This window comes from Miniopterus schreibersii, assembly GCF_964146895.1.
Source record: "Miniopterus schreibersii genome assembly, chromosome: 2".
In the NCBI taxonomy this organism is placed as follows: domain Eukaryota; kingdom Metazoa; phylum Chordata; class Mammalia; order Chiroptera; family Miniopteridae; genus Miniopterus; species Miniopterus schreibersii.
This window is the reverse complement of record NC_138102.1, coordinates 133,416,901-133,431,010: the sequence shown is the minus strand read 5'-3', so window position 1 is coordinate 133,431,010 and position 14,110 is coordinate 133,416,901. Positions and strand designations below refer to the sequence as shown.

The following is a 14,110-nucleotide window of genomic DNA, read 5'->3' as shown; positions in this document are numbered from 1 at the left end:
TCAATCTGGCCAGTGGTCTACCGGGTCAGAGGGAGAACTAGAAAAGTGACCGCCTAAGTAACGTACTGCTCCTGAAATGCTCCCCTTCACCCTCTTGAACCCTCAAGGACTCAGGGAGACACTAATCCTGGTGGACAGAGGTCCTCTGCTTAAATTTACGTCACAGCTCAAAAGGGAATAACGATGTCTAGTCTTACCCTGAAAAGTTGGCTGGTGCACTGTATCAGAAAGAACCCCGAACTAGAGTCAGAAACCTGGGTTCTGGTCCTGCTCTGACACTTGTGCATTGGTGGAAGCTGAGAAAATCGCCTACTCCCTCTGAGCCTCAATTTGCTCATCTGCAAAATGGGAAGAAGGAGGAGGAGCCATCCAGCATTTGGAAGTCAGCACAGTGGTGGACAATGTACACCCTGAAGGGATGCTATCTGGGTTCACACCCCAGCTTCTCCTGGTACTAGTTGTGTAACATTGAGCAACTTAGCCTCTATGCCTCAGTATTCTCACCTGCAGAAAGTACCTAGCTCATAGGATTGTTAAATATGAGAAATCAGGAAAAGCTCTCACCACAGTGCCTGCCCTTAGTTTTCCCAATAACTGTCAGTGACCCCATTACTATCATGATTCTTGAGGGGCAAAGGGGGAGATAAGAATTTCCACAGCTAGGTATTTACTACAAGGATTACTACAATCAGTTTTGCAACAGGAGAACCCTTTATTTGTTAGAAAGATTTCAAAGGCCCAAGCCAAATTCTGAAGCCAAGAAATATAGAGGGACTAGGCAAGGCTCATTTTTGTCCTTGAGCATGACACATTCCAAATACTCATTACAGGAATGTGCGATTTAGGGGTGCCTATCCCCACACAGTTGAAAAATCCATATATAACTTTTTTTTTAAAGAATAGTTTACTGATTTTTAGAGAGGGAAAGGTAGAAAGAGAAACACTGATTGGCTGCCTCCTGTATGCCCCCACCAGGGAATCAAATCTGCAACCCGGGCTTGTGGCCTGACAGGGAATTGAACCGGCAACCTTTTGGTGCACAGGACAAAACCAACCAAGCCACATATAACTTGTTTTTTTCCCCTCATATATAACTTTTGACTCCCCAGAAACGTCACTGCAGCTGTCCCTCGGTATCCTCAGGGGAGTGGTTCCAGGATCCCCCTAGATGCCAAAATCTGCGGGCATTCATGTCCCTTATATACAATGGTGTAGAACGATGCACAGTCGGCCCTTGGTATCTGTGGATTCCCAACTGCAAAACTGTTTCCAATCGTAGTTAGTTGAATTCATGGATGAGAAACCCAGGGATACAGAAGGCCAACTGAATATTCATTGAAAAAAATTCCCATATAAGTGGATCCATGCAATTCAAACTCGTATTGTTTAAGGGTCAACTCTAATTTAAGGCTTTTGTGGGGGGAAAAAGCTGCCAATCCTCATCTCCTTTTCCATGGCTCATCTCCTTTTCCATGGAATCACCAGCTCAGAAAGGCAGCCAATTATGGTCCCATGTTTTTTTTAACTTCTAAAAACTAACTGCTAGAGTTGAGGTTTTCCTTTAGAGGTTAAAAACATTTTCCAAAGGAATTCATTAAAGTTGGGGAAAGGAGTTTACATATGCAGTGGCCTAAATTGGTTTTAAACTTCCCAACTTCCACCAAAAAGATGTAAAGAGCTCTCCTTTACCTTCAATATCATTTTCAAATCAAAAGTAAAAACAGGTAGGAAATAGTGCAAAGGTGTATGTAAATCTCCGCTGACAGCCAAAGTTGGGAGCCAAAGCCACGTAGGAAACGGCGCTGAAACAAATCAGCAAATCCCAGCCGAGGAATCCATTCTCAGTCTTGGCTCCTCAGTGATTCAGTGTGGACAGAGTTCCATACAGTAAATACAGCTCGTTTTATGGACTGCTTATTTACGTAGGACCATGCTGGCGGGGTGTGTGTGTGTGTGTGTGTGTGTAAGAAAGAGAGCATATCCCATGCTGGCGGGGTGTGTGTGTGTGTGTGTGTGTGTGTGTGTGTGTGTAAGAAAGAGAGCATATCCCATGCTGGCGGGGTGTGTGGGTGTGTGTGTGTGTGTGTGTGTGTGTGTGTAAGAAAGAGAGCATATCCCATGCTGGCGGGGTGGGTGGGTGGGTGGGTGGGTGTGTGGGGGTGTGTGTGTGTGTGTGTGTGTGTGTGTGTGTGTGTGTAAGAAAGAGAGCATATAAACTTAGATATAATCTAGTCCCCAAACTTAACTACATTAAAAAAATTATGAGACACAGGTAACCTTTAGCCACTTGCTTACCAAGCTAGTTCTGACTGCTTAGATCTCATTCGCCTTTCTGGCATAGAGAGAACATACAAACAGCCTTGCCCCAAGCTCAACATGTCTCACATGGAAGCTCCTCACTCCTACCCTTCCCGTCGACCATCCATAATGTCCACCTGTCCCCCTCAACTCTGTAATTACACCCTTTTCTTCCTTACACTCAGTAAGTAACAGCTTCCTGTCTACTATGTGTCAGGCACAGGACCAGGCATGGGCCCCCCCTCGGGGGGCTTATCGACTACTTGAAGAGACATATTTAAACAGATAATTGAAATAATTAATGACTTGCCTCTTACATGTACCCCTTGGCCTACATAACCTAGTTTCTTGCTCATTTCCTTTCCTTGTCTATTTTCTGCTTTCATCCCACTATTTGGCCCTTGAGACTTCACGTGTCTATATCCATGACTTTTTTTCTGGGAACCTGCATCTGCTTTCTCTCCTAGTCAGTCTCCCTCTAGCTCCTCTTAGAACCACTTGCCTAAAACATTGCTTTCATCATTCATTCTCCTTCTCAGCAACACAAGAGGAACCTCCAGCCTCCCACAGTAAACCTACATGTCTCTGCCTGGCTTCCCTTATGCTCGACTATGTTCTCCCAAAACCAGACCAGTCTCACTTCCCAGAGGCTCCCCTTCTCTTTGGCCATTTTTCTTACTGTCTCTCAGGTGGACTCTTCATTTGTGTGTTTACAATCACGTGGTTCGTGACCTGGGATGCCCTTCCTCTCATCGTTCCAGATTCTGCAAAATCCAGACGAAACCTCACCATGCTTTTCCAAGAGTAGCCCTCACCTTAAACTTTTCAGTAAGAGTGCTGATTTTGATTGCTGAATATAAATGAATTTACAAAGTACACTCAGTTGGGTAAGGGCAGTGACTTTCAACCTTTTTCATGTCACAGCACACATAAACTAATTACTAAAATTCTGCAGCCCACCCAAAAATACAATATTTTTTGTGGATCTGACAAAAATTAGGTATCATTTTGATTCATCCACACTGGACGGCTATCATTGTGTAGGCTGTTGTCATTTTTTTATTTGACAATCTACGGTAAAAAAGAGGTCAGTGCCCCTGACTAAAAGTCAGGTATTACATGCTTCCCCCTCCCACCCCCCCAATCCTCACCTAAGGATATGTTCTAGAGGGGGGGAAAGAAAGAGAAATATCGATGTGAGAAACATTGATCAGTTGCCTCCAGTATGCACCCTGAACCAGGGATCGAACCTGCAACCTAGGTATGTGCCCTGACGGGGAATCAAACCTGCAATTTTCTGGTGTACGGAACCATGTTCCAAGCAACTGAGCCACCTGGCCGGGGCAGGTATTGCACGTTTTAAAAATTCTTGCGACACACTGGTTGAAAACCACTGAGTTAGGGTAATGACTCTGGGGCACCAAAACTCCAAAACCGAGAGCTGCAAACACATATTCTGACCAATATGTGCATGTTTTAGGAGTAAATATTTTAGGCTTTGTGGATCATATGGTGTCTGTAGCAACTACTCAACTGCCCTGATGTAGTGTGAAGGTAGCCAAAGATCAAATATACACAAATATGGCTGCATTAAAATTTTTTCATAGAAAGGGGCCATGGGTAAAATTTGGCTTTTGGGCCACAGTGTTGACCCTGTTGTAGAAGAAGAGTGAATACTGGTGAGGAATTCCTCATTTGGATGGCAAACTACAATAGGAAGTATCTTAGATCAACCACTTATCTTCCCTGGGTAGCTCAACTGTTCCTTTAAGACAGTATGTACCCCAGGAGAAGATTCTCAGCCTAGAAGTCATCACCATGGGAATTTGGGCTGTGACCATCTGTTATAGCTATTTTGGTCAATGAAGAACAGATAACAGAATCTACTTCTTTGCCTGTGTTGGAGAAACGGCGAGGGAAGAATCCCCTGTATCACCCTCTGGCTGTCCTCCAGACTGGCAGGAGGCTCAGCAGTCAGGACCACAGGGCCCACGGGCAAATTTTCATCCACACGTCTGAGTGCCCAGCACTGCTCTCTCATTTAATCCTTGTACCACCCTTAGTACATATAAGAACTTTATCATGGTATTTATTTTTCAGATGGGAGAAATAGATGAAGTTCCCAGTCACCGTCAGCTAATGATACACAATAGAAATGGTCTTGTGCTTACACAAGTGTGTTTTGGGAGTGAGACGTCCCTTGCCAAGATTTCTTATTTCAATTTGAATGTGATAAAATAATGAGGGTAGCTCATTACTTCTAGTCCTTACAACCACCCTTCAAAGATTATCCATTTTTCACTATATCCATGGAAAATTTGGCTCATAGGGGTGAAGTAGTTTATGCAACTTTGACTATTTAGAAAAGTCAAGAGTTAGGGTTCAATCCAAGCCAGTCTGGCCCAATAAACCTCTAGTCCATTCCTTTAAACCCCTGACCTAAAAGAACAAACTTAATGTGTTTTTAAACCCCAAATGCTTGCTCTGTGTAAAGTGAGGAATTATTTCAGCTTTGTGGGGTCTAATGTCCCCAAGGAGAACTTCAGAGAAGCAGGTAGGCAAACCAGCCCATGATGTGAAAACTGCACCCAGGTGCATACAGCAGAGGCAATGTCACCCTTTCCCTGGACCACACCCCAGGGCGCTGGTGCACCCCCCCCATCCAAACTGGATAAGTGACTCGTTATGGCAGTGACACTTCCTTCACACACACCGTGGCAGTGAGGCAGAGGGAGGCGTGTTCTTACCAGCCTGTCATATTAAAGTCCCTGTAGAGCATCTTCTTTCCAAGTTCCTTTCTCTGCACTCTCCTTGGAAACTCCAAATGTGTGAATTCATTTCCCAGCAAGTGAGGCTGCATGAATGCCTAATAGCACAAAGGAAGAAAAAACCCACACACAGATTTAGAAGAAAAATAAAACTCAAGGATGTTTTTTGCAAACCGAGACAGGACATATTTCAAAAACAAAAAGAAATCATCCTCACATTTTAAGGAAAATAAATAGATTTAAGAATCTCAATGCAAATAAAAATCACCCACTTCACTTATAAAGGACTGTAACCTTTTTATCTGATATGAAAAATTAATTGTAATCAAAGATATGTATTGCCAAAGTCGTCAGGGAGAGAGACCAAGTTTCTCCCAAGGTTAGCTTTTAAATTCAAATGCAAGGTGGTTTCACTTTCCTGCCCGCAGGCCCGTGAGGCAAGACAGCTCCCCCTCGCTCCCTCTGCCCTGGCTTTCTCTGCTGTCCTCTTGCTCACACTCCCAGTTCCCATGGCCTGGCCTTTGAGACCTGTGAGTCTCCACGTCAACACAATGGCCTGAGAGAGCGGCTGGGGCTGGACACACCAGACAGGACTTTCATTTTGCTCTGCAGTAATCTGATCGCGTAATTGGAAGACTACCCCAGAGCAGATGGCTTCTTCCCCTCCCCCAAATCCCTGTTCACACTACAAAAGTATTGAGCAAACAGCCACTTAGGGAATGGCTTTGAAACAACAAACAGTCTCATTGTCATGTTCAAAACTGAGATCCAGCTTATCTAAAAGATGAACCAACCGTTCAAGTGTGAACTCCCCTGCTCAGAGGCCACATACCCTGGCCAACCTGAGCTTCCCCATTCGAAGGCACACGCCCGCTAGTAGCATCCGGGTGACATGAATTTTCTCTCTCTTTTTGGCAGGGAAAAGAGTGGGCAGAGCAAATCACGCCCTGGCACTGCAGGAAAACAAGGGACCCCTGCCGCAGGACAGATGGCCATGTCCTTGGTCCACTGGAAATAGGCACCTCCCACATCTTTCCCAGGACCTGACACCGGCAGATCTCCCGCGGATTCTCACAGTGGTTTCGGGAATATTTGCTGGGCGTTAGTCACCAGAGGCTAAGTGTATCCGGAACAAAAGGAGGCAAGCTGAACTGTCACCAGGGTGGGCAGACTGGGCCAGGTGACTCGGAGCCAGTGACTCTGAGCGGGCGTGGGGACAGGACACACAGGACAGACCGGAGGATGAGAAGGAGAACTGTCCTCACTGTTTGCTGCAGCCCTAACAGGTTCCAGGTCTGATGGGAATTCTGGATCCTCTTGAGGGGCTCTGAGGCTTTGGCTTGGCAGCTCACAGGGATCAAGGAGACTTAAACACTGGGTTTCACAGAGGGGTTCCCTGGGAAGGGAGGACGGGACCTAATATTTAAAAGGGCAGGTCAATGGCGTGGGCTTTGGGTGAGATGGACTTGGGTTTGAATCTAAGCTCTGCATGTATAATTTACAAGCTGTGTGATTTTAGGGGGTTAACTTCGCAGGCCTCATTTTTTTAAATCTGTACAATGAGATTAATTATATATTTATCTCACTATTTTAATAATGAAATTATGTCTATAATGCACTTATCATGACTGTCTTTGTTCGTAAAAGAAAATAATTATATCCATTTAATAACTATTGAGTCCTATTACATCCTGAGTCCTATGCTAACTGCTTTGTGAGTTCTCATTTTACCCTCCCAACAATCTTACTGGCTACATAATTTGTGGGGCCCAGTGCCAAATGAAGACATGGAGTCTCTGTGCAAAATCAAGAATTTCAAGACAATGAGAGCAGAGCGTTAAGCTAAGCCCAGGGCCCTGTGCAGCTGCAGGCCAACGCCTATGAAGCCAGCAGTGCCTACAGGGTAGACACTACTTTCTCCTCTATTTTGGTCCACCCACAAAAATTAGGGAACAGGGGCATAAAAAGTCAATAAAGAGTAGTATTATATATCCTTGATCACCTCTCAGCATGTTGGGACTGAATCAGCATGGAGTTTTCTTGCACCCCCTGAATATCAAGCTGGACTAGCACTGATTTAGGAGTTACTATGTCCCAGACACTTGACATGCCTTGTATTACTACCCCAACAATCCTAAAAACGTGTCCCATAGACTCAATTTACAAACAAGGAAACCAAGGCGCAGAGGGGTTAAGACAAGGAGCCCAAGGTCATTAGCCAGGACTGGGTGGTTCTAGAGCCCAAGCTTAGTATCATGCCCATTCCCCCATCCTAGCCCCTTATGTTGGCCCTTTAACCTGCCCATACACACAGTTACGGAAAACAATAAGGGGGCAACCAAAGGACCGTGATCTTGGTGTTCTCAGACCACACGGCGTCTGAATCACAAAGAAGTACCATGAGGATCCAGCTTAACAACAGTATGGCCCTGCCCACAGCTTGGCCACAGAGGTGTTCCCAACATTATTTTATAACAAGTAACTAGAAGAAATCATTTAATGATACAAGTGATGAAACAACCTAGCACAGATCCATACAAAAGAATTCTATGCTGTCATTTACAATGATGCCACAGAGAATACGTAATGACACAGAAAGGGTGATGTATCTGTAAAGAGCAGGTTATCAAATAACATGTGTATCTGAGTGTGAGGGCTTATGTGAACTGTGCCATATACACTCAGATCATTATGTAAGATGCGTGTGTATACAGTCGGCCCTCCGGAGCCACAGACTACACACATTGTCCAACGCCGTTCTATATGAGGTGCCCGGGCATCTGTGGTGGTCCTGAAGCCAATCCCTCACAGACACCGTGGGATGGCTGTACACAAGTGAGCACGTGTGTGTGTAAATATAGACACATGACACGCATAAATTATAACAAACACATTAGATAAAAAGGTCATTCCCATGTTCATTTCTTCACCAGTCCGTGACTAAGAGGAGTAAATGTGCAGAGTTCAGGTGCTTTGCCTCCTAACTGGGGAACGGGGGGCCCTCTGCTGCTCTCTCCAGGTACCCTCTCGCCCTGACAAGGCAGGTGTCTGAGGGTAGCTGGGACGCCTTAGCAGCCCTGCTATCTGCAGGGGGCGCCTCACCTCTCCCTGAGGATGAGCAGGCTCAAGGGGGCCTTAAATTAAACACTGTGACATCTCTAACTCCTTCACATGCAGAGTCTTTCAGGGTCTCAACAAACTGCCTGCTCCTCCCATGGTAACACAGGCCACTGTAGTTCATCAACGCTGGACGCTCTTTATTAGCCGCACCCTGATTTATTATGGGGAAAAAGCTGCCAATTAAACTATGTGCAATGCTTTCTTACTACTTCAAATTTTTATCTTATTTGCTTTGAAAGAGCTCCTTTAGACTTAGAGAAACCTTTATTAGCTACCACTATCCTGTATTTTTGAAAAGGAACATGCAAGCGAAGTGTGCTGGCTGAGGTCTTCTAAACCTTTTCCCATTCAGAATCCAACAGCTCTCATCAGCTGTCAATTCTGAATCATTCACGTTCACGCTTTTCCACACAACAGCGGCCTGTGTTCGTGGGAGCACTGGCGAGGCGAGGTGAGGCAGCATTTCTTAAATAATCCACAAAAGAACAACACTCCTCAAAGCCAGGGGCGAGAAGTTCTTAAGTCGGCTTTGCAATTCTCCAGAGCCAGCCTGCTTCTGACTTGGCTTCAGGAACGGGGCTGAACAAGTCCAATCCACTCCTCCCAGGCCCTGCCTGAGCACAACTAGTTGGATCCAAAAAGGTTGAAAGAGTGCTGCGCTTTTGTCTGCAGGGCTTTCTTCTAAGCTGCTGGGCCCCCATCCCCGCAAGTTTGGTGCTCCTCTTTTGAAGTCTGCACATGCCCAGGAGATGACGTTCACATCCATGGTGTGCCTGCCATCTGGCTGACAGCAACGATCAACGGTAACATCCCAGCTTCAGATATGTCAGCAAGGGAAAATCTCAGCTCTGAGGAAATGCTGTACTGTAATATTCAGCGCCCACTAGTACCGATGTCACCCCCTTAGAGTTCTCTATATCATTATAGTTATGTTTCTTCCTGTCTTGCTAATTGCCACAGCATATCTCACGTGCTGCATGGTACATTTCCTGTCATGGTCAGGGTGGCCCATAGAATTTGTGTACTGCATGTGTACCTTTGACATAGTCTTACTATTTTTTAATATTACCATCCATATCCTAATTGCAGGCCTCGTTTTTATAAGCACTTTCCATACTCATGACTGTTGCATTTGTCAGACCTGACGGAGTTACTGATGTTAAAGAAAGAAACAACTCAAGAGCTAAGTACAAGTAGAGAAAATAGATTAATGAAAAGTGAGATGCTGGAATATAACGGGACATAAACATTGGTTTGCAGAAAAAGCACACTTCTCATTAGTGCATCTTTCTGTGCAATACTTAAGAAGTTTACACATATGGTCTGTCTTTGTCAGCCTGGCTGTTATATCAAAATAATGAAGGGTTTAAGCAACAAAAACTTATTTCTCACAGTTCTGGAGGCTGGGAAGTCCAAGATCGAGGTGCCAGCACATTGGCTGCCTGGTGAGGGCTCTCTTCCTAGCTTGCAGACAGCAGCCTTCTCTCCCTGAATCCTCATATGGCCCATCCTCTTTGTTTTTGTAGAGAGAGAAACTGAGCTCTCTGGTGCCTCTTCTTATCAAGATGCTAATCTTTTCAGATCAGGGTCCCACTCTCATGATCTCATTTAGCCTCATTACTTCTGCAAAGGCCCTATCTCCAAATTCACTGTGGGTTAGGGCTTCAACATGCAAATTGGGTTGGTGTATGTACATATACTCAAATTGATTAAAATATTATAACATGTTATGACAATCTTCTTTTTAACTTACTCACATTCATGACTATTTCTACCACTGAACATAAATTACTTTTGTTTAAAAAAACAACAGTAAAATTATTTTTTTGAGACCCAGGTTTTTAAACCAAATTTTAGAAAATTGCTGAGAAAAGCTTCACTGTCACTTCTTATTCCAATCATCTGAGGGAATACTAACGTCACTGGGAAGGGCCAGCCAGGGCAGGGGCCTCACTCCAATTGGGGATGCGGAAGCCCGCTGCTTCCCAACAAGCCGGCACAGAGCAGTGACGTTTGTTCTCAGTAGAGCGGCCTATGACTTGGGGACCCAGAGACGTTGCTCAGGGCCTGCCCAGCATCAGTGGCATGGCTGGTTAGTGTTCACTCATTAGTGCTGGTCTACCCCGTAGCCAGCGTCTCTCGGGTCAGCATTTTGGAATCTTGAGTGTCAAAAGTGATTTTACTTCTAACTCAATTTAAGCAACATATTCCAAGTTTAAAGTCTGTAAAGTGTGGAAGCAGGAGTCTGTTAGATTCTAGTGATTTCCTGACTCCAAACTTGTAAGATTCACAAACAATTTTGGGATGTTTTACTCCACTGCTCATACCTGGGCAGCTCACAAATACACACACGTGACTACAGCCTCTTACCAAGGAACATTTCATAGGGATGTTGGCCTGTTAAAAATGTGGACCTTACCAGGATGAAAGTCCAAGAAGGGAGCAAGTACAAACTCTGGACACTCTCGTAAACAGTCCTTATTTACCTGATATGCTGGATACATATTATCTTTTCCTCTCTAATGATGCTATTTGGAAACATGTATGTTAAAAATGTCTGCATGGTGATGCAAGTGGTACACTTGAACATGCTTATTATTTTTAAAATCTTAGCTACACTCCAGTGCCTGATATAGCACGTAAGGCTGTAAAAGCTCAAAATAAGTACTTGCTGAAAGAATCAACACAGAATATCCTGACCTGCTTTATACAACTGCTTTTAGTGATTATCTAAATTCTCCAAAATAAGACAGAATAGCTTTTAATCTTTTGAAAATGTTAAAACCAAGGGCCATGGCACATACAAACAAACCGGGACATACATTACCATATTTTGGATTTAGCTAACTGTTCATAATTTCACTGATCCCTTTCTGTAAAACCACGTGTGTGGGTGGGTGCAGTTATACCATTTAAAATCCCGCGATATTTCACGAGGCTGAGAATATCTAAATAATGTTATTTCTCTTCTCTACTAATAAGCATGCCAACTAGAAACCTAGAGACATATTTTATGCTGAAATCTAATATAAAGTGTGCTGGCATGCCCCATGTGAAAAAGCAGACTGCTTTTTCAACCTCCATTTTAATCCTGAATTTTGAAGCACTGCCTCCAGGAAGCATAACAGGATGCTCCTGAGGGGAGGGAGGGAGTGGAGGCACAGCGGGGGGAAAGCCTGGGAGACACAGCACGGGCAAAACCAAAGGCAGGCAGGTCACCAAGAGTTACAGGCTCTGGAGAGCACAGGGTTGCTAAACAGAGGGTAGGACATATCCCTGTCACTCAGTGTCTGGGCAGCCAATGAGAACAAACTTCCAGACAGGACGCTATCTGGCCAGTGACAAGAAGAAGGGCCATCTCTCAGGAAAGGATGCTGGAGTCCCCTGCTGTGGACACCAGGGATGGGGCAGGAGGATTGGGTGTTGTCTTCAGGCCACTCCCCTCTCTAGACCTGGGCAGAAATCAGCTTCAGGGGGAGGGAAGAGGGGTGAACACCGCACTCTGAAAAAACAAGACCATCCCATCCTAGCGAGAGTCTCTGAGTTGTGGAGGGGATGAAGCAGAACAGGAGGGGAATATGCTGGAAGAGAAGACACCTTATGGAAACTTCTAGGAAGCCTCTCACTGGAGAGGAGTGGGTGAGAAACCTTAAGCCAGGTCTGTCTCCTCCAGAGCGCATCGACCTGGGCTCAGCACCTTGGCAAGGCAGGGAGAAAAAGGGAATGGGAGCAGGAAGCCCCGTCCCGGACAGTGATATGCATGTAAAGGTTATGGGAGGAGACTGAGCACCAGGCTTCCTGTGAACATTGAGAAGACGGGTCCTGAGCTTACTCAAAAGTGCCTGCTGGAGAACATAAAATGCTCCCTCCTTTTAATAAATTTCTTTCTCTGCTGCCTTGCTGTCAGCTTGCCAGTGAGTGATGTCAGCCAACGAGGAGACTATCCGAGGTTTGGGGGTATCTAGCCAAATAAATTGGTGCAACTAAGACATGTGCTCTTGCAGGTGCCAGGTTCACAAATTCAAAGGGTAAAAAAAGAGGCCCCTGTGGTCAGAGCTCACGCACCAGTGGGGGAGGCTGAGGAAGGCTTAGAGTAGAAATGGAGATATCCCTAGGGGCTAAGGGACAAAGAATGGGGAGAGAATCTGAAAAGGATCTTAGGAACCGGCCAGGCAAGGACTCTGGGGCTAGGGCAGCAAGAGCAGAGGCAAGGAGGCAGGACGTGGCTGGTGTGCGGAGGGTTCTGGGAGCTGCTCACAGGAGAGAACATGGGGCAGGGAGGCGGCGGAGTGTGGCTTCCTGAGGAGCCTGTCCTGACACTTCACCCCGGGCTCCTGCAGGGCACCAAGGGGGGCCCTTCCTGCAAAGGGTAATATACAGTTAAATAAAGTGAAATTACTTTTTATAAAAACTTTTCAATGAACAAAATATGTATACACTGTAAAGTGCTCGTATCCTATGTGTATAGGTTGATGAGTTTTCACAAACTGAACACATTCATATAACTGGCACCCAGATCAAGAAATAGAGCATTGCCAGGGCCCTGGGGTCAGGATCCTGTCCAATCCCTGAGGCCTCCCTGAAGGGAAGCACCATCCTTACTTCCAAATTGGTGTTGCCCATCTCTCGATTCCCTACAGAATCCCATCGGCAGCCCCCCTTGCTGAATGGCACCGTGTAGTTACAACAGGCTCATTCCCGGTGCTGCACAGCATTCTGTCCTGTGACTGCCACGTTCATTCACCCAACCTACTGTCCTGGGCGCTGAGACGGTTTCCAGTCTGGGCTGTTACAGACAGTGCTGCTAGACACACTCTCGTCTCCCGGTGAACACTTGTACACACTTCGATTAGGTGCACACCTAGGAGCGGGGCTGCTCAGCTTTAGGAGTGACTGCCAAGCCCTTTTCAAAGTAGCTGTTCCAATTTCCCCTCCCACCAGCAGAACATGGAAAGTAAAAATACCTGTGTGCTAAATGAAAGAGCAGATTCTTTAACAGGGAATATTTTGTAAAGTCCTCTAACTAGAAGACTTTAATCTGCATTAATTTTTTAAATGCTCAGACCTCTCAATATTTGAAAGGAAGTTATCAAAATGAGGGTTTTTCTGTGTTTAACACAATACTTTAAAATAATTGAGCAATGCATACTTTCTTGCTTTTAAGGAAAAAAACCCACAAAACCTTGTCAGATTATATGAGAGAAGGGCTGGAAGCCTTCCATTTCAAGATTATTTATCATGATAGACAGTCTAAGGTCACGAATGAAATGAAATTAATGTCAGCCAAACCACAGGTAATCACTAACGGTCACGCTAACGGTCGCACGAGAGGGCTCCTCCCGAGCAGAGCCAAGGCTGACTGCCTGATTTACAGGGCAGAAATAGAGTATTTTGGTTTGGGTTAAAAAAAAAAAAATGAAGGAAAAATGTGAAATGGCTGAGATTGAAATATGCATGGGTTGGAGTCTTTCATAAAGAATTTTCTCAGTCTTAATTTATCCTTAAAAATCTCAAAATAATAAGAACCAAGTTTGTGTATATAAGCTATTACAGAATTGAATGCTGATGAAATTCCATCAGGTTTATGTGGATGTCAAGAAAGGTTCAAGTTTAAATTTTACATGGGACTACACTGATCAACCAGAGGAGAAGGAACACGCCCCTAAAATAACTCTAAAATCATAAAATGTATACTTATGATAAAGAAGCCCCATGGAAACTGGTATGCAAATGAATATATTAGACAAAATTGCCTAGATCTGTCAACTCTACAAACAGTTTAATGTATAGACTAAGGGGTAAAAGCTATTCATTTACATAAAACATATGTGGTTTTCACATTCGTTTGCCTTAATGCTTTTTCTTCCTAAGTAAAAATCGGAGGAAACGCATTCATTTCAAGAGACAACTCATGTCAGCAGAAA

General features: G+C 44.8%; 1 protein-coding gene across 4 annotated transcripts in view; it reads right to left on the bottom strand.

Moving 5' to 3' along the window:
• Positions 1-14,110, bottom strand: part of PPM1H (protein phosphatase, Mg2+/Mn2+ dependent 1H) — a 270,856-nt gene that overhangs the window by 92,335 nt on the left and 164,411 nt on the right. For all 4 annotated transcript variants that reach the window (XM_081129750.1, XM_081129752.1, XM_081129753.1 and 1 more), the window contains exon 6: positions 5,046-5,164. In XM_081129750.1, the coding sequence (XP_080985876.1) occupies positions 5,046-5,164 (119 nt within the window). The remainder of the gene's footprint in view (positions 1-5,045; positions 5,165-14,110) is intronic.